Source organism: Gymnoscopelus braueri (assembly GCF_963280865.1).
Source record: "Gymnoscopelus braueri genome assembly, chromosome: 7".
In the NCBI taxonomy this organism is placed as follows: domain Eukaryota; kingdom Metazoa; phylum Chordata; class Actinopteri; order Myctophiformes; family Myctophidae; genus Gymnoscopelus; species Gymnoscopelus braueri.
Window position 1 is genome coordinate 20,299,123 of NC_137608.1, and position 26,703 is coordinate 20,325,825.

At 40.7% G+C, this 26,703-nt stretch overlaps 3 protein-coding genes across 6 annotated transcripts in view; 1 reads left to right on the forward strand and 2 right to left on the reverse strand.

Annotated features, from left to right (window-relative positions):
- LOC308088619 (granzyme A-like) overlaps positions 1 to 1,824 on the forward strand; it is a 2,142-nt gene extending 318 nt beyond the window's left edge. Inside the window, exons 2-5 of the mRNA XM_080433158.1 lie at positions 1 to 86; positions 301 to 439; positions 716 to 1,003; positions 1,411 to 1,824. The exon at positions 1 to 86 is cut by the window's left edge and continues 59 nt beyond it. Coding sequence (XP_080289284.1) covers positions 1 to 86; positions 301 to 439; positions 716 to 1,003; positions 1,411 to 1,563 — 666 coding nt within the window. The 3' untranslated portion in view covers positions 1,564 to 1,824. The remainder of the gene's footprint in view (positions 87 to 300; positions 440 to 715; positions 1,004 to 1,410) is intronic.
- Positions 1,825 to 6,103: 4,279 nt separating this feature from the next.
- areg (amphiregulin) lies at positions 6,104 to 13,317 on the reverse strand. Its single transcript, XM_080433294.1, has 6 exons — positions 13,173 to 13,317; positions 11,638 to 11,808; positions 10,549 to 10,801; positions 9,944 to 10,114; positions 8,410 to 8,506; positions 6,104 to 6,465 (listed from the first exon to the last, which is right to left on the reverse strand). The coding sequence occupies exons 1-5, from the start codon at positions 13,207 to 13,209 to the stop codon at positions 8,413 to 8,415; spliced, it is 726 nt and encodes a 241-aa protein (XP_080289420.1). The 5' UTR covers positions 13,210 to 13,317; the 3' UTR covers positions 6,104 to 6,465; positions 8,410 to 8,412.
- An 8,585-nt stretch (positions 13,318 to 21,902) lies between these two features.
- On the reverse strand, positions 21,903 to 26,137 carry LOC308088324 (proepiregulin-like). 4 transcript variants are annotated; one of them, XR_013933429.1, is made up of 7 exons: positions 25,821 to 26,137; positions 24,308 to 24,391; positions 23,575 to 23,701; positions 23,006 to 23,152; positions 22,604 to 22,675; positions 22,353 to 22,564; positions 21,903 to 22,163 (listed from the first exon to the last, which is right to left on the reverse strand). XR_013933429.1 is itself a non-coding variant. In XM_080432732.1 (6 exons), exons 1-5 carry the CDS (start codon positions 25,858 to 25,860, stop codon positions 22,606 to 22,608), a joined length of 468 nt encoding a protein of 155 aa, XP_080288858.1. In that variant the 5' UTR covers positions 25,861 to 26,137; the 3' UTR covers positions 22,181 to 22,564; positions 22,604 to 22,605. The 4 variants fall into 4 exon arrangements, 3 of the variants coding, with proteins under 3 accessions (XP_080288858.1, XP_080288860.1, XP_080288859.1); XM_080432732.1 differs by lacking the exon at positions 21,903 to 22,163 and having other exon boundaries at positions 22,181 to 22,564; XM_080432734.1 differs by lacking the exon at positions 21,903 to 22,163 and having other exon boundaries at positions 22,181 to 22,556; positions 22,596 to 22,675.
- Between the last annotated feature and the right edge of the window lie 566 nt (positions 26,138 to 26,703).

Below are 26,703 nucleotides of genomic sequence, written 5' to 3' on the forward strand. Positions count from 1 at the left end.
GCCCTTCTGGAGGGCAGCAAGGGGCCTGCTTGTGGAGGAACCTTGATCAGTCCAAAATGGGTCTTGACTGCTGCTCACTGTACTAAGTAAGACTCTTATGTCATTTGTTAAGATTGCTGATGCCCCAAAATTGCATTATGTCAGTGTGTAAAAGTGAGCAAATAGACAAGGTATTTGTGTGATGTTGTGTGTGGTGTTGGTTATGTATGATGTGAGTAGTTGTAGAACCTCTGCATGTTGTTGATGTTGGTTTGTTGAAATGTATCTTATAATAAAATGCTGTGTGGCATCATTTTACAGAATTACGAAGGTGCTTCTGGGGGTGCATTCCATCAAAAACCAAGAAAAGGATTACAGACAAACTCGAAAGGTCACAAAAGAATTTCCTCATCCCTGCTTTGATAACACAACAATGGAAAATGACCTCATGCTGCTGAAGGTAAAGTGATAATTGCTGAGATGACATTCTGTCTTAATTAAAATGAGTAAGCCTTTTGCACATCTACAAACCGACGGAGACGTTCATCAGGTGATGATCTTGGTGATGATAACCTGATGAAGGTCTCTGACACTATTTTTGCATTTGAAGACTGTGTGTAGGAGCTTTTCTTATGCATTCTGTCTTGATTAAAAATATCAGGCTGTTGGGGGACATTTGATGTAGAAGTGTTCATGCAGGAAAGATTTCAGACTTCCAAGTATTATTATTTTTCAGCTTGATAAAACGGTAAAGGAGAAGAAGACAGCAATCAAATATCTAGCAGTGCCTGAACCTCTTCCGGACCCTTCAGCAGGCTCTACCTGTCTGGTGGCTGGATGGGGGAGGACAATCGGGTGGACAAAAAACAAATCCAAGATGTCTGATGTTTTGATGTCTGTCAATGTGACTGTCATTGACAGAGTGAAGTGTAACTCACCTGAATATTACAACTTTAACCCTATCATCACACGCAGCATGATATGTGCTGGTTCAGTGGATGAAAACAGTGGCGATACATGTCAGGTAACAACACTGAGAATTGTTTTTATATATTTTTTAAATCCCTTATGGTTGACCGGTGTCCCTCAGGGCTCAATACTAGTGTATTTTCTGTTTTCTGTAATTGTGGGGAAAGCTTTCACTGAAAATAGCAGATCGCGCTGCAATGCGTTGTGAGCTTGTCGATCAGCTATTTTCCACAAAAGCTTTCCCCACAATACGGATGCTTGGGTTTAAATGGTTAACTCTTCTTCAGAGCAGGTGACATCACATGTGGCAGTAAATCAATTGGTAGGGGAGCATTTTCTACTGTATATTTCTTAGTGTCTCTCTGTTCAGCACCTATTATTCAACGTATGGATGTGTGTGTTATCACACAATTTCTGCTTGGAACTGCATGTGAAGTAATTGTGCTGTCTTCTTCTCTATAGGGCGATTCTGGTGGTCCGCTGCAGTGCAATGGTGTGTTGGTAGGAGTTACTTCTTTTGGCCCCCGAAAATGTGGTCAGAAGAACAAACCAGGAGTGTATTCTTTTCTTTCTAAAAAACACATCGACTGGATCCAAAAAACTATTAAAAAATAAGACTTATGAGCAGTTACAAGAATTTCACCATCCTGCAATGTTGACAGTAAAATCCTCAGTATTAATTTGATTCTGAGAGAGAAACTTTAACCTGTTTTACAATCTACCAATTACTTCACATGGTTAAACATATTGTGGGATAATTTCCTAACAAAGAAAATCTTCCTGGATTGTGTGGAACAAATACGTAGGTGGTGAAAAGTTGAGGGTGAAGAGAGGTTGATGAAAATAATAGCTTATTGAAAAGGCAGCTGTTTTGGATAATACGGCTAAACTGGATATCTTTAAGAGTGGTCTTAACCAGTTCACAGGCTAACTGAAAATAAATGTAATAATAATAATTCTGATTAATATAATATTTAATGAAACAAAGGAAATAATACTTGTGACCATCCTTGACACACCCCTGATACAGTTATACTTATGATGATCATGCAATTGTCACAGTCACAGACTGTTTCTAGGTCTTGTGTTTCTATGTATTTTGTTTCCTGGTCTAGTATTCTTGGTTCTATGTTTATGTTTTCCCCAGCTGTATCTGATTTGTAATCACCCCTCATGTGTATATCTGTGTGTATATCTGTCTTGTTCCTGTATTGTATCCTGTCTCTTGTTTTAGTTGTCATGTTCCTGTTCACCTGTGTCTTGTATTAAAGCACCCAATAATGGGTTTTGAACACCACCTTGTCTGGCTGTCCTGCATTTGGGTTCTCACCTCACCAGCACGTGACAGCAATGATGTGTTGCCCCTACCTCTCTCCGTCTGTATAGCACTATAGCAGGATGTCTCAGAGAAAAGTGCATGGGCCTTTTTACAAACCCACTGATTGCCTAACTTTGTCACAGGTGTGGAAGGGGATGTATTCCAAGTGATCAGTTAAATAAGAGAATACAATGTTATTACAGTGTTATTCAGCCTAATATAAAATGGAATAATGTACAGTCATTTTTTACATGTTTCTTGACAATATAATAAACCACTTGAACGCTCAGTTCTGGGTTCTGGCACCCAGAACTGATGGCGAGCCCACTCTGATGCTGTGGGAGCCAACCCAAGGCACAGCTAGGCGGGGAGGGGGCGCACCACCTATGTGGACACATTGCAGCGTGACAGCGGAGCCGACAACACTGATCTACATCTGCTTTGGAAATAAATACTCCATAAAGTTGTCTAGTAATAAGTTCTGACCAATGAAGCAGGAATGATTGGCTCGCTGTGGAATAGTTTCATGGGATTGGCTGAGCCGCAAATGTGGCTTTCTGCCTGAAAAACATTGTGGTCGGTATGTGAAAGCATCTTTGTGATGGAGCTGTCAACTAATAATTCAATTCATAGGTGATGGATTGATTCCCTGCACCACAGAAGAGACAAGCAAATGTTTGTGCTACTGTCCTTCCTTCTTCCCATCATGCGTGTTCATGGACACACAGTAACCTAAGTGCTCTTGAAACCATCAGCACCACGCCCATAATAATTATTGTGGTGTGTGTGTGTGTGAGTGTGTGTGTGTGTGTGTGTGTGTGTGTGTGTGTGTGTGTGTGTGTGTGTGTGTGTGTGTGTGTGTGTGTGTGTGTGTGTGTGTGTGTGTGTGTGTGTGTGTGTGTGTGTGTGTGTGTGTGTGTGTGTGTGTGTGTGTATGTGTGTGTGTGTGTGTGTGTGTTTGTTTGATATTTGATCAATATTACAGTTGTGAGGGTCACGCTATTGTAAATGTTTACCTTGACTGCATCGCCTGCGTACAGTATGTGTTTGATGGGCCGAACTATGCGGCCTCGCCTTTTCCACATTCACTATAGCCACCACCACACTCCTTTAGCCACACTCATATCTCTACCTACCAACAATTGCAGCAATGTTTATGAGAACTAAAAATTGCTGCAGCATAATAACAGCTTAAAGGTTAAAATTAGTCCCAGCTTTATTTACAAGATACATGCATATGTACCAAAACTGAACACGTGCTGTCTTGTGAGCGAGTTATTCCTTGGCACCCTCTTCATGGTGCAGCCATCTAACTTGCTTGTGAGCTAAAATGTGATACTTGAAAATATCTGTCACACCAATGCCAACACTTAAGGTCCTTACACACCGGCGAATATGCGAATATACGCAAAATTCGGACTCGTTCCGAATAATTAAAAGACGCTTTTTCGCTTCGCGAAACTGATGTGGACGCTTGCATTGACTTTATAAGGTTTTTTAAAAAAATCGCCTGTGTGTAACCGCCTAGAGTTGAAGGCTGTAAAATTAAGGCAAACGATTATAGATATTTATTTATAACAGGCTAATAGATCAGAACTAAATTGTAATGTAAATGCTAAAGCTTGCTAGCTTTTATCTCCCTTTTGTTAGCTATGGCATCACACACATGTGTTATCATGTAACACAAGAGGAACAAGCCGCCTAACAATCTAAAACATAAGGATGAGAAGTGGCATGGCAGTAGCAAGGTGGCTTACAGAAGCAATGAAGCAATGAATGGCTAAATTGGCTATGTTTATTTATGATATAGCCAAAGCTGTGAGTATTAGGTCAATGACGTGTTTAAACCTATATAGTCCTTAAAGGACTTAGATTTTCCCTGAGTCTGTGCCAGCAGCACAGTGGTCTCACGAGAAGAGTCAACAGGTAGACTATGAGGTCTGTGGAGGTTGGATAGGATTGGCCAAGATAGAAAGGTAATCTTTATTGTATTGTCTTTACAGTACGTGTCAACTTTAATTACGGATAATGCTGCAACAACTAGTTCATCAGCTTCTTACATCATTAGAGTCTAGTGGCTATAGTTAGAATAGACTGCTATTTTTGGAGACCAAATTATGTGGCGAATATGAAGCCACTTTCATGTGAACCACTTGTATGCAACTGGGTCTTTTGTGTATAACTATGCAGTGATATAATGGAGGTAATGTTTGCTTGCATTCCTCTGTGCATTATGAATGGTTGGGCTGCCTTTTATGAGTTCTATTCTACACTGTTGGCCTGAGCTTTCTAGTAATGACTAGGTGTGTGTGTGTGTGTGTGTGTGTGTGTGTGTGTGTGTGTGTGTGTGTGTGTGTGTGTGTGTGTGTGTGTGTGTGTGTGTGTGTGTGTGTGTGTGTGTGTTTGTGTGTGTGTGTGTGTGTGTGTGTGTGTGTGTGTGTGTGTGTGTGTGTGTGTGTGTGTGTGTGTGTGTGTGTGTGTGTGTGAGAGAGAGAGAGAGAGAGAGAGAGAGAGAGAGAGAGAGAGAGAGAGAGAGAGAGAGAGAGAAAATAACCCCCCACCCTTTCTCCCAGTTCAAATACCTCTCTATTTGTACCCATTCATAAAAACTAGGTAGAATGTCACTCCTCCATTCAAAACACTACAGCACCATGGCAACACATAACTACAGTAGGTGTCTGTGTTTACACACAGCAAACAGAAGATAAGAACTGAGATAAACTTTTGTTTATTATTATTTTATTTGTATTTATCTAGACAGTCCTCTTAATGTTAGCAATAATCATGAAATAATTTATGGTGTAACTGTAACACTAAATATGAACAAATAGTTATTCCATTCATTTAATTGTCGTCAATAGCCTCTGTATGTAGTGTGTAGTCCCAGGTTTCCAGAAAGTGGCATATCCGTTTCCTGTTCCAGTTCATTTTCCCATATCTTTACCTCGGCAGCAGATTTGAACCAGAAACACATATGTCGCCTTCGTGTGTTTCCAGCTCAAATCGGCTGTCGAGCATGAGACAATTAACTGGAACAGGAAACGAGTATGACACCTTCTGGAAACCCGGGACTACGGGTATACACAGAGCCTATTTATTGTCTGCACTTTCTATTTGAGTCTTTATCAGTGAGATAGCAGATCTTATCAGGCTTGTGTGCCTTGTCTTTATGCTATTAAAACATTTCTCTCGATACTGTGTTTATTAGTTTAAGATAGACAAACAGCAACTGAGACTGCACCGACAACATGTTTCGATGTTTACATAGCCTCGACGGTCTGCAATTTGTGACGTGCGATAGACCGTTTTGAAGTTCTTATGTTGGTGTCTAAAGAGCTTCATCCCATTGTGTCAATGTGTTATGTTTCTTGCGTGATGTCACCAAGAGTTCTGTGAAGTTATCTCACTGCAAAGTTATTCTTGACCTCTGCACAGTAAAATACTCAGTACTAATTTAACTCTACATAAGGAAGGGTCGATTTGGTTGTATTTTTTGGACTGTCTCGCTCAGGGTTAGGTTAACACTCAGGATTGCACAGTGTACTCTGCATTTTACGTCTGTGTTTGGCCTCAATGCTGCTGTGTTTGTATGAGCAGCCGACAGTGGTATGAGATGCGTCGACAGAAAAGAATGTAAACACATAACCCATGCAGTGTCCACGTGACACACACACACACACACACACACACACACACACACACACACACACACACACACACACACACACACACACACACACACACACACACACACACACACACACACACACACACACACACACACACACACACACACACACACACACACTCAAAGTACAAAAGACACCAACAATCACGTGCTTTATCTAACACTGAGAGACTTTAATGACGTTCAAATTCCATCCTCTTTCCAGCGTGACATAATGAGAGTAAAACTCTGACCTATAACAACGACAATAGCAGTGAAATAAATAAAATCTAACCATATACAGTAATGGTACATCAGTGGAGACAACGTTCAACGTCATCTTCAAACCATGACAATGGTCCGACATGCATACAGTACACTATATCAGCAATAAATAATGTCACTCAAATAAATTACATTCTATGCGAGTTCTGGGCAGGGTTTCTGCACAGAGTCTAGAGCAGTGGCGCGTGGGCTGGTCATTCTCCTTCTTGCAGGGCTGCAGCTTCATTCCATCTTTAGGTTGCATGGCCTGGGTGAGGAGAGACAGGGAAGCATGTCATTTAAGCACTTAATGCCCCTATTCTTAGTAAACCTGAGTTACAATTGTACTTGGCATGGCCAGACTAATATTTTGCAATGGCGGATTCGTCTGGTTTCCAGGCTATACTTGGACGTTTTTTTTTTCAGTCAATACCAAAATAGCCCATCTACAAGCTCACAATGCGTCCCAACGTGACACGTTGAGTTTGTAGATCTGCTATTACAGAATAGGCATGCTGTGGTTCAAGACAAGTGGTTAAACAATTAAGCCACATTTTTAAGCCTTTTTTCACGAGTAGTGAAAAAAGGCGTCGCAGTTGTGAACCCTAGGGTTCAAGTTGATTAAGTTGTAAAACTTTACTATGGTTAATTTTTTACAGGATTGCGTGCTAAATGTGTTTAAGCATAACGAAATACAGTCACATCGTAGATATGAAAGTATTAGATAAGCACCCTGTTTATAGGCGCCTTGGTATTGCTATGGATAGGCCTACCATAAAACAAAAATGTCATGGAGGTCTCAATGGATTGATTACTTCCTCTGCCGTGTTTGACTGAGTTTGCTATGAGTGGAAATGTCCATTCTATTTATTTCTATGAATGACATACTGTATATTGCAAAGTTCTGGTGTTCATTGTCAAGCAGTAGATTTGTTTTCATGGTTCAAGTTAGGTTCACTCATTATTTCAACATGTACTGTATGAAAGAAGTGACAAATGTTCTCAAGTAAAAAGGATACATTTGCTTTGTGATTGAATGGAGTGAAAAACATACTGTGAGGCTGAGGTAACAGAGCTGAATAAGGCTGACCCCAAGATACTTGACTAAAGTAAAAGTAAGCATTAAAGTACTTCAAAGCTTTAGAGCACTTCAGTTACTTTACTTAATTTTAACACAGAGATTTTGAAGAAATCCTGAAATCTATAGCCAATATTGTTGACTAAAGTGCTGTACTCCATTCAGGCCTTGTTTTGTAGCCATCCAGTGGAAAAACAAGTGGAAAAAGTTGATTGTTTTTGAGAAAATGACTTACAATGATGAAACAATGTCTATATTTTGTTCACATTCAAGTGTTGTAATATTTACGTGGGTAACCAGACAGGCTTTCCTAAGGGCGGAACCTAAAATTCAGTGACAGGTAGCTATGAAGAGAATGTTGAGTAGCCACATTGTTTTGCTTAAGGCTATAGGTTTTTCTGTCTGTGGGCTACATTGACTGGAGTGTATACACGTGATGTCTGAGTGCATGCTTGTTTGTGTGTTTGTGTGTGCGCGTGTGCATGTACGTGTACGTGTACGTGTACGTGTACGTGTACGTGTACGTGTACGTGTACGTGTACGTGTACGCGTGTGCGTGTGCGTGTGCGTGTGCATGCGTGCATGTGTGTGTGTGTGTGTATGTACAGTATGTGCAAGAGAGAGTGTGAGGCCTGACCACATACTGTATGTTCACCTCCTTACTATAAGTGGAATAATTGGGTGCCTGAGGTTGCACACGTGTACCAGTATTTAAGAGCTGTTATTGTGCAGCATTATGTCCGTAGATACTTGGGTGAATCACTGTGAATGTTCAGTGTGCACTAGCATGGTGTAGATGAGACTAATTCAGTCTAATCCATCTTGAAGGGACTTCCTCTTCATGTGGCGCAATCCTTTCCATTCAATAACAAAAACACAACGTGCGCTTTTACTCTAGTGCCTCTGCCCCCTCGCTCCTCCTGTCTGGCATCAGTGACTGACACCAACACCTATTAGTAGGATATTTTAATGACCTAATTTGAGATGTTTCATCATATACAGTGTGTAAAAACAGATTACACGTCTATTTTTACACCGGCCGTCTCACAGCATCCTGTGCGTGTTCCGTGAGCACGTGTACAGCCTTTGTACGGTTTAAGTGGGGCTAAAGAGCGTAATTAGGATGACACGCACCGTTCACACCATGACATCGTTGACGGGCTTCTGGAGCTTCTCCTCTTCCGTTCCTGTGCCCAGATAAGCTGCCATGAAGTTCTTATGTGTCCTGTAACTGAAAGCAAAGACAAGTATGATGATTTAGATGATCATGTATGATCAATTTGACATTTTAGACAGATGATTGGGTTTTTGGTCATTAGAACTGTCACCTTTATATAGGCTACTGTGTGTGTGTGTGTGTGTGTGTGTGTGTGTGTGTGTGTGTGTGTGTGTGTGTGTGTGTGTGTGTGTGTGTGTGTGTGTGTGTGTGTGTGTGTGTATATATATATATATATATATATATACATACACCTGTAACACCTATATATATCACCTTGAATTTTGGTTTTGCCGTTCATAAATTGTATGACTGAAAGTAGAAATATTACAAGCCGTGTCCTGTTTCAATGTTGCAATACCTTGAAACGATACTTACACCGTCCAAGCCCCAGATTTTCTTACTGATCATTCCATATCTCTTGATTATATTTGCTTTCGCCTGGACTATTGACTTTGTTCAGTATTCAGACATTACTCAAGATGCAATGTGGTTACTGATTGATTTAGACTTGAGAATATGTATGACCTGTCGGCTGTAGCTACATTTACAGCAAGCCCTTCCAGTTACAGACTGAGGTTATAAAGGTAACATTTCAGTAAACATGATAAAATACACACATACTAGACTAATTGAGTATTATTCATTTACATTTCTATTAAACCTACTGAGTTTTCTAAGCCACTAATAAAGACACCAGCAGGGCCAAAGAAACATCGGTAGACGATCATTCCGATGAGATACTATTTGAGGTATTTGTGTAAAGGAAGTATTTGTGTTAAGCACATCAAAGTACCGAATGTTTGGTCAACCACTAGGAAAACGTAAAGCTTTAACAGTTCATTAACTCTTCCCAGTGAGGTCAATGAGCAATCGTTGAGTACAGGGTGTGTTTGGGTGTGTTATATGCTTTAGGATGTGTCAGTGTGTCCGGATGCCAAGAAGTGTTTGAGGGCAGGATGTTGGCTTTTCATGTGGAGCATGTGTCGGGGGGAGTGGATGGTCAACGTCATGCACACAGTAGGTACGTAGGTAACCACATGAACCCTGTCATCCCAGTTCTGGGCATGTCATATAGACGAACATTCGGCACAAATAGGCGAACGTTTGGTGAAAATAGGTGAACATTCTGTGAAAATAAGTCACGTTCATGCACATAGGTTCTTACTTAAGCAACTGTCATGAGAAGTCACCTCTAAGTTGCAATAGTCTGCTTCGACAAAAAATAGGCTCTTAAACAGGATTTTTTAATACCAATCCAACGTGTAAGTCTGGTCTCAATATAATACCATGTGCTCTGAAACTTGCCAAAGAGAATGGGTAACCCACAGTGGAGCATAGGCTACTTTTGGTTGCCGGTTTTGGTTTGGTTTTAGGTTACGTACGTGTGTGTGCGTGTGTGTGTGTGTGTGTGTGTGTGTGTGTGTGTGTGTGCGTGTGTTAAACACTCACTGTGCACATGTCATGAGTAGGATGGCAGTGCAGCTGATAATCGACAGGACTACAGCAATGACCACCAAGATTGTCTGCACCACCTCAGCTCCGCCTGCTTCCTCTTCATCGCCGTTCTTCGTCTCCAACAGCTGGATCCCACAGCGCTCGCCGTCATAACCCTTCATGCAGCTGGAGAGAGGAAACAGGTGGGTAAGACCAATAAATTGATTAGTGAGTTACTCTATCAGATTGATCACGTAGGAAGGGTCAATCCGGAAAGCAAACATCTACCACTCATCCCAAGTAGATTTCTCCCCTGGGGATATTAGGCTTCTGTACTTCAGGCAGTGCTACTCTGCTACAGTATATTCACCCACCCCTCTGACCTGCACCTGAAATACGATCCCGGACGAACACCCAATGTTGAATCCGCATGGGAACCCAAACATGTACCGCCCATCCAAAGGGGAACCCCCTCCCTGGCATGGCTACTCTACTACTTTACTTTCAGGTTGAAACAGCAATGGGTACTCTATGCAAAAAAAAAACTTTACTATGAATTGAACTAAAATCCATCGATAATGTTAGCACTGAATACGACTCATGCTGTGGCCTGTACTCACACACACACTGGTTCCTGCAGGCCTTCCATGTATTTACAGAAGCCATGGATACAGTAGCTTAGATGGGTGGTGCCACAAGGGTCCTCTGTGGTGGTGTAGACCGACGTGAGGCCAGTGGTGTGTCCGCTGGTGTGTCCGCCGGTGTAGTATGTGTGCTCTGGGTTGAAGGCAGTGGTGGCTTGGTTCCTGAGTCTGTTCCTCTTCTTGCCCTTGCCCTTCTTCTTCTTCGGCCCATCTCTACTGTGGTGTGTGACTGTCGAAGGAGGAACAGTTAGAGGAGGTGTTTACAGCTACATCTGGAGTGTTCGTGTAAACATTGAACCCTAACGGTCCATTTTAGGTTCACTCTCAAACTACCACTCGATTTTATTGTGTGGACTGGAGAAGGTTGGACATTCTTTCAGGCATACAATTATAGGAGGTTATTGGGAGGTTTTACATATATTACTGTTGGGTTCAATGACAAAAGAGGTCCTGAGTATTAGTCAATAAATAAGGCAGAAAATGGAATTAGGAGCCGTTTGATGTTGCTGTTTCTACATTCAATCCTATGATTATTCCCACTTCATGGTCTTATCGCTGATTTGAACCAATAAAACTGCAGTTTAATGTTTACTGTAATTGAGAGAATTGAGAATTGAACAGGACTGGATTAACTACATGATCCTTCTGTCTATAGTTTTTGTATACAGTAGGAGTATATCAGTTGAAATTGTCAATGGCAATTTACATTGAGATGTTTCTAAAGTCCTCTTAGAAGTCCTTATACTGTACATTAATGAATGATACAAAGTACAGATCATAAAATGTAAATGGGCCAGTCCATTTAGCTTCTCAATTCAAAGGTTGCTTTCACACTATTATACAGTATTGGGTATTTTTTTAACACAATTTGGCAATCTGTCGCAATGACGAGTGGCTAGATTCAAATACATTTCAGAAATTGTCTGGTGGATAGTTTCAGTCTAGCTTTTAGTTTAGTTTTGTTCTGATTGTTAAGTACTGTAGTGCGTGATCTCCCGGAATAAAAGGAAATGGAAGATTCAAAGAAAGATGTTTAGTTGAAGAGAGTTTGCTTCAGTGTCTTACGGTGAGATGAGGAGATGTCGGCTCCACCTGAAAGGTCGTCGTCCACTTCCAGCTCCTCATCGTCACTCAGAGAAATATGGAGGCCCTCTCCAGAGGCCGGACCTCCAGTCACACGGCTCAGTCCGCTGGAGAATGTGACCTCAGATCCCAAGACTCCAGCAGCACTGAAAGCTAAAACCACACCAACCACAAATCACTCATAGTACAAAGAATAGGAAATAAACTAGAGTCAGAAAATCTGAGAAGATTACATCAAACTCAACAGGCACTACTCTCAATTTAAGAATGTGTATGTTTTACTGCATGACATTTCTCCGTGGCCATGAACAAAATATCACCAAAAGCCAGAAACCTGAAGCATGACCCGAGTATCTCATCAAGGGGTCAAATCCAGAGCTGCTGAATTTAGTTGGATTCCCCATTAAGATTTATTCCAAAAATAGTAAATTAAAGAGTAAATTAACTTTCATTCTGCCTATGTGGCTGTCTTTTTGCAATGGTTTTCCATTGAAAACCATCGCAAAAAGGCGGCAACATGGGCAGACACAAAGTTAGGTGTGACCGTAGCCTAAGGCATGAATAATCTTTGCTGCCATCAAATGTTATTACATTAATTCAAATGTAAGTACAGACCTACACACTCTTTTACAGCTGTAGGGGTCGAACTAATGCAACTCAAATTGTACTGAAATTTAGATTTTGTCTTCAAGACATGACAGTACCTGTCTGCCTTTTATTTGCAAGTCAAATGCTTTTTATTTTATCAAGTTGACCTGTACAATAAATATGGAGCGTGAACTCAACTCAGATCTCAAGCATTCAGATCCGGTCAGAACAACCAATCCATACTGTATCAACTAGCAAGCAATACAACTCAACAAGAATTGTTGAATTCAGACATGGGATAATGCAGAATTTTATACTTAAACCCTATAAGTTGACCGGTGTCCCCCAGGCCTCTATACTGTATGCTAGTATTTCCCCTTATACCAAATCTCTTTGCCGAAAATAGGCAATCTACAAGCTCACAACGCAACACGTTGTGGGCTTGTACATCGGCTATTCTCACTGAATGTTCGCCCCTATGTGGATACATTTCAACTGGTCAATTGTAGAAACCAGTAACAGCTACTATATCGATTATCCAGTCATATTACAAGTAAAATGTGTGACAATAGATTTGGCACATCATTCAAAAATGTTGGCACCAATTTAGTTGGCGAAAACCACCAATCTTTACTTTGAAATGCCTCAATAGTCTGTTTGTTTGATATGTCCTAGTGGTAAAATGTCTTTCTCCTCCTTCATCCGGTTCCCTATCATTTTACTATCTCTTCCTGCCATCCATCCCTGCCACACACACACACACACACACACACACACACACACACACACACACACACACACACACACACACACACACACACACACACACACACACACACACACACACACACACACACACACACACGCACACACACACACACACGCACCACACGCACACACACACAGAGCATCTACATGTCCAGACTTACCAAAACACAGGAGATAGGAAAGGACGAGAGTGTTCATATCCCAGGAGAGTATTCTGTGTACGAGAGAGCTCACAGCTGATCTGTTTCCACGGGTGCCTGAGTGTGTGTGTGAGTGTTGTACCTCTGTCCTGTGCTGTGGGAGATTGTGCTTTGTTGTGTCTACCTCCACTGGGGTTGACTGCAGCTTTTATAGACAACGCCTGCTTGACACTTCTCCGGGGAGGGAAGGGCGTGTAGGTGTGCGTGTGTGCCTGTGTGTGTGTGTGTGTGTGTGTGTGTGTGTGTGTGTGTGTGTGTGTGTGTGTGTGTGTGTGTGTGTGTGTGTGTGTGTGTGTGTGTGTGTGTGTGTGTGTGTGTATGCGCACACATTTCTACATGTAGGTGTGTGCAAGAGGGATGCAGTGTGCGTGTGTGACAGGGAGAGAGTGAGAAATAGTGTTTCAGTGGTGACCAAGCATGTATATGTGTATGTGTCCGTGTGAATGTGTGTTTAATGATTAATCTGCCCCAAGGCGATACATTTTGCATTTGTCTTCTGTCAGGGAATGATAATAAGTCGCCAACACTTATCCAGGCTCACACAGAATATATTAGTTACTGTGAGGCTCACAGTAACTAATATATTCTTCCTTGTTACCACATACCATTAAGACGCCAGGAACGATCCCACTTATCCCCTTATTGCATCCGGTTGGTCACATATTAGGCTGTATCACAGCTTTAAAGCCATGACTAAGGGACGGCTGCACAAATTTGAATCACAAACACAAACACTATACTCATGCACTCTTAACGCCCACACACACTCACACCTACACATGTATGACAGTACATCCCAAGATTATTATAGCCTATTAACTCAAAGTAAACTAACACCTAAAACTATGGATGTGAAAATCGTTTTAGGTTAACTGAAATAAAAAATAAAAACTAGTCTGGAAAAAGTAACTGAAACTATATTGTGTGCTTACAAAAGTAAAAGAAAGTGTCTTTAGTGTTTCTTTATCAATTTGGTCAAATTTGTCAACACAAGAACAACCATGAGGAGCCATTGGTGCATGTTTATTGAAACTGTGATGTCTACATGGCAGTAAGTTAATTGATTTCACAAAGTGATGCATGTTTGTATACTGTAAAACCTATTCTGAATTAAATATTGCCCTTGACAATTACCCTCCGTATTATATTAAGAAAACGGAAACTAATACCGAAACTAATACAAACTAAATTGAAACTAGCAAACTGACCTGTGACTTAAATGAAAACTATACTGAATTGAAGACAAAAATGTAAAATGAATACTATGATGAATAATATGTGATTACGAAACACAGGATAAGAAACACAGGATAAGATCAATTCCCTTTGTGCAAACACTTAGCCCCTTTTCAGTGATGTAACTGCTGTTACTTTGTATCTCAAGGCGCCAAGGATACTAGCATCTTAATGAGTCATGAAAATACCTGTTCAGGATATTTAGAAATAATGATTTTAACCACCTGACGTTTGACAGTGGGTGATCCAAGGAGGAAGCAGGGTTCTTCCCATGTTAGGTAAAACTCCCTTTTCATAATGTGCACTCAAACCAGGAAACACTTTACAAAAGGTTCCCCAGTTAGAAGTGCTGGTACCACTAGGGAGACCAAGACCCTGTTTGCCAATGTTCTTTGACTGCCAGAGTTTATTCATAATGCACTCACCCCTGTGCCAGCGATTTGCGTGTTTTTTTATTTTTTTATTTTGTAATTTTTCATTCAAATAAATTGTGTTTAAAACCGCAGTTTTAAACACATACGACAAATCTGCCAGCAGAGAGCAGCAAATAGACACCTTGATCACCTCGCTGACTCGCTCGCCCCCCCCCACACAGAGTCAAACAGTCAAATACGTCATACCGGATGTGACGTTTTCGCAGATTGCCGATCGGGCCTAAAGTACGATGTGATACACGACGTCAATGACTGTCCGTCACCCAGACTAAAGAAAATAGAAGTGGAGCTCTCGGTTCGTTTTTTATACCGTGTGAAAAAAATAGTTTTTCCCTATTCTGGCCGAAAATGACCAGGGAAAAAAATGAGAACCGGAAACGGAATCTGCGTCATGAAACCGGATCCCGGTGTGGGTGAAGTAAGTGGAACTCGAAACCTAGAATGAAAAATAAACAGAATAGCGCGATCAGAGATATAAACCCCAATTAATCACTAGATCGCATTAATGCGAATCTTGGCGGATAAGCGCGCTATTTATTAGATCGCATTAATGCGCGATTGGCGGCATATGAGTTTTAAAGAGATAGTTCCCCCAATGTCTTTTTTCTTTCGATTAGTCACCCCATGGACTTGAATCCACTCCATGGGGTGACTAATCAATAGAATTCTTTTTTTGGGGGGGTGAACTATCCCCTTAGGGCGCGCTCCCACCGCACTTTTATTTTACCTCTGGGGTGGAATCTGCCAATGCTTTGTCAATGCAAATGCGTGGATTCTTGGAAAAAATCCGCAAGACCATGAATCCACACATTTGCATTGACAAAGCATTGGCAGATTCCGCCCCATAGGTAAAATAAAAGTGTGGTGGGAGCGCGCCCTTAAGGAGGAGTGTAGACGTTTCCCATAGGCTGGTTTCTTTACCACTTGAACCCTAACATCCCTATTCTGGAGGGAACATTCACAGAAAATAGCCGATCTACAAGCTCACAACACGTAGCGTTGACCCCGGGTCAACTAAGTATTAGTTAATAGAGGGTTTAAGTATGTATACGGTATATAAACAGGTGCCATGGAAGATGTTTTAATGTATTGTATTGTCATGTGTGTCAATATAACAATTTAGCTGACTTCCTTGGACAGATCTCCCTTGAAAAAGAAATTATACCCCCTCCAGTTGAAAAGAAAGCCTATTGCTCAAAATAATTAAGGGAACACTTTGATCCCTTAATTCTTTTGAGCAGTTTTTGTTAGCAGTATGTACACAGTTCATGAAAACTCAAAATCATTATTTCATTTCAAAGTGAGACCTATTCTGACCAAACAAATGCTGTCATTTACATTTATGGAAGTTGCAATTAATATCAAGGCCCTTATAATATAATTTTGGAGGCTGAAAACACCTGTAGGTTTAAAAAATAAAAAGATAAAAAATCCAAGACACTGTTTATATAACTATTGTTCAAATATTGTATTAAACAATATATATTTAAAAAAAACTCATGAATGTCCTTTTTACAATTCAAGTGTTTTGATTTAGACAGGATCAGGATGACTTCAACCGTAGAAATTGTGTGTTGTTTGATTGATGACGCCCAGTGTTATAGTGCATCAATAGACCGTAACCAAGCGGAAACCTTGGGGCATGGGTGGAAGAGCGCTCCGCTGTGACAAAGCAGCTGCTGTGACCTGCAGAGAGTGAGAGGGTGTGTTGGTTTGTTATTTTGTTGTGTCTTCAGGTAGAGGTTAACCCGTCTTCCATGCCTGAATTGGAATCCCATTGGAAAGCTGCTCGGAATGCCGCGGATATCTCAGTGGCAGTTGCTCCTGCCCCATTTTGTTTATAGATACCTGAAATGAAATGTTTAGAATATGCGGAATGGCATTGGGCATCCAAAGATGCCACACTGTGGAAACTCTGACAGGGGCCCGGAGAGAACACATCATAACAGAAACGCATTTGTAAACACAGTGAAGGTAGCTGAAAACTTGTGTGCATCCAGAGACCCATTTTTATTGCAGTTACAGTAGTGTTTAAAACTTACTACAAGATAGAATTAGGCAACAGAAACACACATTTGGGTGAATTATTTACACTCTCAGAATTACATACATTTTGTTGTGTATAAAGACAAATACAAAGCACAAGGCTGAATGCTGTGGCCTTCTCCAGCTAGCAGGCTGCTTGTCTAACCTGTTGCACTAAATACTTCCAAATTAATGTTCGGCTAGCTTTGTGCTCAATGTAAGCCAAAACTGATAATTGTTTCCAACCGCACCCACAGGACTGAAATGCTTTAACCACTTAAACCCTACAATATACTTCATCGACCGGTGTCCCCCACGGCTCTATACTTGGGCCCTTAATTTTTCCCTCTACATCAAATCTCTTATAATTGCCGTAAATTCAGGACATGACATGCCAAGAAAAGGGTTCAAGTGAACAATGTTGAATGCAGAACACATGTAAGGTATGTTCAAAAGATTCTCTATCCAAGATGAAGATACATGACTTGACCACACTGGCATGAGCTGCATGCAGCACATGCCAGTGTTTTCCAAATAAGAAGTTTAACGTGAGCACTTTTAGAGTGTGTGTGTGTGTGTGTGTGTGTGTGTGTGTGTGTGTGTGTGTGTGTGTGTGTGTGTGTGTGTGTGTGTGTGTGTGTGTGTGTGTGTGTGTGTGTGTGTGTGTGTGTGTGTGTGTGTGTGTGTGTGTGTGTGTGTGTGTGTGTGTGTGTGTGTGGGTGTGTGTGTGTGTGTGTGTGTGTGTGTGTGTGAGAGAGTGAGTGAGTGAGTGTGAGCGTGTATGTGCATATCTGTCTTTGTAAAGAATCCCTATAACAGAGCTACAAGAACAGGGTGTTTATGTATGATCAGGTCCATTCATTTACATGGTGAATGGCTTTAGGCAGTGGCTCATTGACTCTGGTTACAACTCTAATGTGGCTGCAGAGTGAAGCTGTGTTATCTATTAACTACTTGAACCCTAGTGTCCTTTTTCTGGGTATGTCATTATAGGCGTACATTTGGTGAAAATACTTGCCACGAAAATTGCCAATCTACAAGGTCTCAACACATTCCGATATGCCACGTTGTGAGCTTGTAGAGCTGCTACTTTCAGCAAAGAGATTTGATGAGGTTTCAGTGATCAAATCGACAGGAAGTGATGCCCACAATGCCCTCGGAAACTTGTGGATAGGGTTAAGTGGTTAACTCCAACTAAGACAGCTAGCTCACTAGGACACACTGTTCAGCTGCTATGCCACCTGAGACAGAGAGAGACCACACAACCATGCAGCTCTCATTAGTATTTCCCCCAAAGGGACCAGAGCACGAGAAGTCTGGAGTGTCTTGATGTTTCATTTGTGCTCCATTGAACGATGGTGTCGTGTACCGAAAATAGCAAGCATAGCTCATAGATCAGTTATTCGTAGATCAGTTACCATACGACAAAACCCTGATTCATATGACTAAGTATTAATGGGCTTTACCTCTCCTCAGGACACTTCAACATGGACATAGATACGGGCATACGCAATGTAATAATTAAATATAATTCATAAAAAAGTTTGTTTATAAAATATTCATCTAAGGATCGGAATGACCCTCTGTTTTTTGGGGTATTCTCTGTAACAACAAGGCTCACTTACTCCACATATTGTTTGTTTTGCAGGATGTGTGTGTGCGTGCGTGCATGTGTGTATGCATGCATTTGTGTGTGTTTAAAACTACAGCTAGACAAATAGAGTAACCCTGTCCAGAAGAGGAAGTGGGGCCTAATGATGATGCCGGGCCCATAGAATGAAGACAGGCCCATAGATCAAGACAGGCCCATAGAGGAAGAGTGGCCTATAGAGGAAGAGTTGCCCATAGAAGAAGAGAGGCCCAGAAGCATGGTGGTAGAATTGCTCAGAGCGGAAGAAACAATGTTTCGGATTAAATCCATGCCATAGTCAATCTCAGCTTTTCAATGAGAGGCTGGACCGAGGGTCCAGCTCAAATTTAGGAGATCAACTGTGGTATCAAGAGTAAGAATATTCACAGATGATAATCGGTAAGTGACTGTTGGTAAATTAATACAGCGAGCATATTGTATACAATACTGGCGGAGAGACCGAAGTCCGCGGCAGCGTCTCCTCGTTATTGTGCAGGGTCTTTGTCCAGATCTGTTTACGTCTGTATATACAGACGTAAACATAAAGACATTTAGATGTCTGTATCATCGATATAGGGTCACCATTGAGTCCATCCTAACCTAAAGCTTAATTTCCTGGTTCAGCAGGTGCAAGGCTCAAGAGAAACATCAGCTGAACCGGGTGGTGAGGACAGCTGGGAGGATCATTGGTGCCTCTGTTCCCTCCTTGTTGGAGCTCTATACAGAACGCTGTGCCCGAAGAGCCACCAGCATCATAAGGGACCTCCATCACCCTTCCCATGGCCTGTTTGCCTCCCTGCCCTCGGGGAAGAGGTACAGGAGCATTAAAGCCAGAACAAGTAGGATGCTTAACAGCTTCTTCCCGAGTGCAGTGAGTGCTGTAAAAATGAACTGTGCGCCCTGCCAATCCCTTTCACTTTTGAAATGCACAACAGCAGTACTAAACTGTGCTGGTAACTTTGGCACTTTACCTATACGTGCTGTTTAAATTAACCAAGTCCTTTTTTATTTTATTTTTATTGACGGGTCCTTACAGAAAAACAATAGTGACAGAGTGAAGGAGATAAGATACCAGTATGTACAGGGTTTATCAATCACGTGTCTTTTATTACTAACATTTTTAAAGAACGGTCGCCCCAAAACACACTCGCCCGGGTCAAATCCGGCGACCTCGGAACGGTCGCCAGCAGGTATTCCTAAACATAATTTCAGTAAAACTATGCCTAAACCTAAAATGTTTCCTAAAAGTAACTGCAGTAAAACTATGCCTAAACCTAACCTTATTCCTAATTTTAACCTCAGTAAAACTATGCTTAACCCTAACCTTATTCCTAACCTTAACCTCAGTCAAACAAATACAAGAACCACTGGGGGCGAGCGGTCCGTGGAAAAAAAGGGGGCTAGTGTGTTTTGGGGCGAGTTTTCCGGTTACCTTTGAAAAGAACACAATACAATATAAACACATCAGTTATTGCTCCTCAGTGAAATTCTTGTTGCTTTGGTCTTTGATCTTTTAGGAAACAAGAAGAACAAGCCATGATGTTGTAGAATGTTTACTTACCGTTGCAATGCATACTATAATTACAGTATTGTATCAAAAAGTGGTGCACACGCAAATAAATGGTAGCCATGATAGGCTATATTGATAGTTGTAGTTAGCGTTTATTAGGCCATTGTGTAATGATGTTTAAGAGTAGTTCACCCAAAAACTACTCGATATCCGGTAGGAGACACAAAGAGTCTCCTTTGTGTCTCCTACCGGATACATTAGGGTCTTTATTATTATCATCAAATTATTGGCTCAGGAATGCGAAAAAAAACTAAAAAATCTCCATGCATTCAATGCTTCATGGGGTGTGTAATTGATAGGAAATAAGAATTTTTTTGGGTGAACTACTCCTTTAAGTTATATTTAGGGCATTTCTAAGCTTTTATTTGACAGTGGGAGTGGAGAGAAAGACAGGGATTGAACCAGGGACACACTGATCAGGGTGAACATGTACTGTAGTATCGGGTTGGCACAGGGCCATTGCATAATGATTGATAGAAATAGCGTTTTGCAAACTGTCTCCAATAGTTTTGGGAGGCAGTTTTGTTTTGCAAAAGGGTAAAGCAATCAAGAAAAACTATATATGTAACCTATTACTAAATGGAAAAACAGATTACTTGAAAGGACTGAATAGATTTAAGTGTTTGGGAGACATTTTCACAAGGTTGTAATGGCTTCATGACAGAAGAATGTAAAACATTTTTCATGCAAGATTTTTTTTAAATCTGACGACAGCTCTACCCAAAACAATATCCCTGTGAAATGTGTCCTTCAAATATTTTGCACTATGAACCAAAAAGATTGACACAAGCCAGAGTTAATGAAAAATGTGTTTATATAAATGAAAAATGAATGAACAATTTAAATCCTGTTCATTATTTCATTTTGAAATAGACCATGGAGTAAATCCACAAACTGATTTGTTCCTAACCACTTTAACGCTGGTGTTGTGAGCTCATTTTCTTGGCTATTTAAAAAAAACATTCAAACATTTTCAAAACATTTTGAAAATAGGCCTTAAGTGGTTGATGCTAAAAATTATATTCTAGCCAAACTTATACAAATTGAAATACTGCAGGACCCTACATTACACAGATAGGCTCAGTAGCAGCCCAATAATAATGAAACCTATTTGAACGGCATTTTGCTTTACAAAGCAACACAAGACACGAAATAAAAACAATGTTAAATAATAAACTAGATAAATACAATGACATATAAATAAGAAAAGAAAAAAATCAAGTACATCCCGTTAAAACCTGTCTGGAGAGAAAGAAAGATGACTGATATTGCAAGCCAATCTACACTAAATGGGTTAAAACTCCCAACAGATAGAGGCACAGATAGAGCAGTATTGCCCAGGGCAGAATCCGGGCATTGATTGTAACATAGGGGCATGATGCAGTATGTGCTTTTAGGCCCTAAAGGTGATTAAGATCTGTGGAGCTGATACAGAACTTGTACGGAGTTTACAGAATATCAAGTTCCTAACTGTGCAGGTGTTTAATGTGCGTCATCCTAGCACCAAAGTGCAGCACAATATGCTTCTGCAAGCCGATGCTTGTCACAGTAGAGACATATTTTTTTAGGTGCATCACTGATTCAATCCATAGATTACCAGTTTGAACGTTTTAAAGGGGTAGTTCACCCCCAAAATAACTTTTTTTCTATTGATTACTGACCATCTGGAGCCTTGAATTCATAGATATTTTTTTGTTTTTGTCACATTCCTAAGCCAATAATTTGATTATAATAAATGTGTCCCCATTGATTCCGGTAGGAGACACAAATGCATTTGTGTCTCCTACCGGAATCAATGGGGCTAAATTTATTATAATCAAATAATAAAGGAAGGAATGCGACAAAAACAAATAAATATCCATGAATTCAAGGCTCCATGGGGTGAGTAATCAATAGAAAAAAAGTTATTTGGGGGGTGAACTACCCCTTTAAGGGACATTTGAAAAGTAACTGAATTGTTTCATATCTGTCTGCCTATTATACACTAGGTGGCAATCCATGACAATGTATTAGTGTTCTGTGACTAATGCATGATGTCTGTGGGCAAAATGGTGTACCTAATAAAGTACTGTACTTTCTGAGTGCACTACCAGGTAACATTATGATCAGAACCTCCTTTGCTGCAAGCTTACAAAAGACCAGACAGTATCACATATGCGCACGCGCGCACACGCACACACACACACACACACACACACACACACACACACACACACACACACACACACACACACACACACACACACGAGCAACAAACTATAAATTGGGCGCATACTGTAACTCTATCCATAACCCCTAAACCTAAACTCTAAATGCCTAATTGTAACATTAAACTCAACCTGAATCTAACTCTAAAAATATTTTTCAACCATAAAACAACCATTTCTCTTGTGAAGACCAGGACATGTGTCCTCGCAACATTTGGCCCTCAGTATAGTAATACAAGTACACTCACACACACACACACACACACACACACACACACACACACACTAAGCACTAAGCATTCTGCACTCCCTGGTATCCCTGATGCTTTGGTCGGCAGGAGAATCTGCTTCTCTTCTTATACCTAGAAAATTACGTAGAGAACAGTAGAGAACATTAGAATTATTAAAAAAAAAATAATAATAATGCTCCACAGGTAAAACGAAGCTGTGTCCCATGAGTAACAAATTACTAATTATGGAAAACAATAGCGTCCCTGTTCGTTCTGGAGTGAACATTTGTCTAGAAGCTCACTCGCTTGTAGATCGGCTATTTTTGGGAAAGATATTTAGTGTAGAAGCAAAATGAGGAGGCCTAGTATAGAGTTAAAGGGTTTAACTGCCTCAATCACCCATCAAACACCACATTGCACTGTACACAGAGTAGACAGACAAACTCAAGACATCAGCCTTACCATTTCCAGTAGAAGTAAAAGGCTCCAGCTAGCCCTATAATCAGCAGAGCCACACACACAATGACGAGGACCACCTGCTCCTCTCCTATTGGCTGCTTGACCAGCTCGATATGAGCACACCTGGGGCCATAGTAACCCCGTTCACAGCTGCAACACAAAGACAAGTCAGCGCACAGATTAAAGGAATACTCCTTGAGATGTAGGATAAGACAGCAATGCGTCATCCTCAGAGTGGGAGCGACAAATTGTGCTTTGTCAGCCGAAAGTTAATCCAAAAAAGGTTGTGTGGATCGACACAGTTAACCACCTTCAACCTGACATCCTTATTTTATGTCATTATACTTTTCCCAACTAAAATGAATAAATAATGAATAATAATAATAATAATAAAATAATTAGCAAAAACAGCAAGCTCACAATTTGTATCAGATTAGCTATTTACGCTATTTGTCGTACATCAAAGCATATTGGGTTAAAGTCACAAATTTATTTGAAAAAATGATAATCCACATACTTGACAGTGGCGCATTACTGACACACATGCATTACGCGTGCACACACTATCTTACTTGCAGTGATATTCATTGACTTCCAGTTCCAGAAGAACCATACACAGGCCATTGTTGAAGCAGTAGTGCTCTAAGCCAGAGCCACAGCCAGCTGTCATCGATCTCACCACTCGAGGGTGCTCTTCCACTAGATATAAATCAGTAATGAGATTAGGATGGCAAGTCTTTACATAGGCAATCAGGAATGTATAATCACATACCCCATCAGGCAGTGCTGCCAGCTATCATCCTACCCAACCCTGACAATTACATCTTTCCTCTGGGCGATGGAACAGGTTTTTCCTCAGATCAGTAGCGCTTTACCAGCCCTCTTTATATAATCTCCCATCTCTCACAAAATCACTGTACTTTTCCCTCACCACCCAATATCTGGGTGTATCTTAATATCTGCATAAGCCAAAATTATTTTGGACTTTGACACTTCCACAGTGGGTTTCTCCCCTGTATTCTATCCACTTACAACCACTGTACCTGCTGATACAGTGGACTAGCGCAGTAATGACATAACATAATACACTTCCTTCCCTTCACAGCTGCAACCATGGAATAACTATAAGCAGATACCGAATGTGTACGTCGATACTGATATATGTGCTGCCCGTCACACATCAAACTCAAGTATTTGAGTGTATTTGGAAGATAAGCTGATGAGTTGGATCTGCTTTAGGCTGCAAACACAGCAGACAACGGAAGTTGATTTCTAACACCACAGTCATCAGAGTAGGCTACATACCTGCAGATGGGGAGTTGCTTACTGTGGTTTGCCGTAATGAGGAGACACCCTTTGTGGATGCAGAAGGCCAGAACAGCATGACGCCTGTTTAACAGAAAATGTTACCCATGTAAAAAATGTTGTGGTTCTCAGGTTGTGTTGGGGGTGTGGATTTGATTTATGATTGGGTTTGAAATAAAAATGATATAGGTGATTATTTCTGTTGTTGACACGTATTCTTGCAATTTGTTTCACCGCAAGTGTCTTCAATACAATACGAGTATGATTTATATGTTATTCAGGACAGGAGGAACACCTAAAGCTACAGAAGGAATGGTCCCCAATGTGTGTAGGCCTATGAGAATATGTGATATGTCCAAGACAAATTCCTACACATTTAGGCGTATTGCATGCTGAAAATTTGGCATAATGGATGTGATTATTCAGTCAATATCAACTGTCAAAGTGATGCTTGACAACCTGTGTGGATATTGTTGTGTAAACAATTATGCAGTGAAAAGGAGGTGATGCGATGTTGGTCTTGTTAATTGCTCCACATTCCTGTACCAGTCTCAACGGCTTGGGGTGACGGTGGCATGTTTAGGCGCTCACGTCCTCCAGGCTTGGCAAAAAATAACACGCTTCGTCAAGACCTGGACTGTATCCAGGTACATCGCAGCCATAGAAGCAACCAAGACCTGGCTGCCTTGGTCTCCCTATGATGTGCTTGTTGTTATAGCTGTGAGTTTCATCTGTTTTTCAGTGGGAGGAATGGAGCTCATTCTTGGGTGTAACTATTTCAAGATAAAAGCTGTGACTAAGTTTTGTTTATTTTGTCTCATTAATTATTCACTCATCCCTTTTCTCACAATCATTTCCATTCTCTTGAGGGGAACATTACATATTTTCTTGATAAGGATCTCAGTATCCACAGCCTGCCATGTGACATCATGGCCTGGATGAGGAAGGATTTGCTTAGACCACAAGTTATTTATTGTCTTCACCCAAGGCATATGTATCTTTAAACACAAATATTTACCTGTTTTCATATTTTTTAGGTTTGTTGGCTGTCAATTTTAATTGACCAACAATATATATCAGATGCTCTAGAAGCTCTACTATTTTTGGAATTTACATTTAACAACAGTGGTAAAGATGAAAAGGGCAAACCACATAATTAGCTTACCTACTACTGTCTGTTCATATATAGGGTTAATGACACAGAATAGCAGAATGTTTAGTTACACATCCCAAGAGTAGACATTAGCCTATTTTTCTATTTTGGTCATAGGCCTATTAAACCTTGTCTGAAGCAAAAAGAAATAGTCAGCCATGAAAGTGAGATGATTTGGTAAAATCACGCAAATATCCTTACAATCTGATATTCAGCTTCATTCACTAGGCTATAGTATCATCAGATTGTTAACTTGCCCAAAATCCCTTTCATAGGTGGATCAACAGTAATTTAAACAGCCAAAGTAGAAGCCGGTAGACATGCATCTATCCCTGCCTAACTATTAAAACAACAACATACCGAAAAGTGTCAGAAGAGATGAGGGTTTGGTGTTCTTCATGGCCGAGTCGACAGCAGGACAAAACCAACGATCAACCGTCCTCTCCAACCTTATTTTTTAACTCTATGTTTCCAACGGTGCTCGTGGACACTAGACAGTCAGGGACGTACTGACTATGTTTTGGGCATTTCCTGTCAGAAGCCTATAATTTAATTATTCAGAAGCTGACGAAAACTTTTTTGTTTTTTTGGTCGGAGAACACCTGAAAACTACACTTTATGGTTTGGGCGTGGTGGTCGACTCATGTCTTTTTGATGTGTGTGTGTGTGTGTGTGTGTGTGTGCGTGTGTGTGTGTGTGTGTGTGTGTGTGTGTGTGTAGTGTGTGTTGGGGAGGGGGGAGAGAGAAATGAAAAGAACAGAACACAGCCCCCGCACTGACGATCAACTAATTTGTAGAGGTGCCCGGATGATGAGTCATATTTAATGATGTCTTTTAATAACGATTAATAATGGTTTAAATAAAGGACGTTTTGGTCATCCGTCTCCAAATAATGATCACATAGGCCTATGACCTAAACTAAATAAAATTAACAAAACTGAAATAAAATAAAATATCCTACTTTCTATTAAGCCCATTATAGTGAACAGCTTTAGCCTGTTATACCAGTCCAGTAATGCCACTGACATTATAATGAATTATTGGACATGTGCATAGCCTAAGTAGGCCTACAATGTAGCAGCAGGCCTAAACTGAAATACATAGCTCATTATGATTATTGATTATTTAAAAAAAAAAATCGTTATAATCAAGAAATAATGCAGGAAGGTATTTTTCAGTGGACTAAAGCACTTGCATTTCAAATGACACTAGATTCTCTTCTTCCTGGAGGTAAACTATAGCC

Bases quoted from the DNA above. Each gene is read 5' to 3' on its own strand.
- areg (XM_080433294.1), bottom strand. From the start codon at position 13,209: ATGAACACTCTCGTCCTTTCCTATCTCCTGTGTTTTG. The intron at 10,802-11,637 runs GTAAGACACTGA...CTCCTTCGACAG, and splicing joins CGACATCTCCTCATCTCACC to TCACACACCACAGTAGAGAT. The intron at 10,115-10,548 runs GTGAGTACAGGC...TCCTCTCTCCAG, and splicing joins CTGCAGGAACCAGTGTGTGT to CTGCATGAAGGGTTATGACG.
- LOC308088324 (XM_080432732.1), bottom strand. From the start codon at position 25,860: ATGAAGAACACCAAACCCTCATCTCTTCTGACACTTTTCG. The intron at 24,392-25,820 runs GTATGTTGTTGT...TCTGTTAAACAG, and splicing joins ATCTCTTCTGACACTTTTCG to GCGTCATGCTGTTCTGGCCT. The intron at 22,676-23,005 runs GTAAGGCTGATG...GTAATTTTCTAG, and splicing joins TTTTACTTCTACTGGAAATG to GTATAAGAAGAGAAGCAGAT.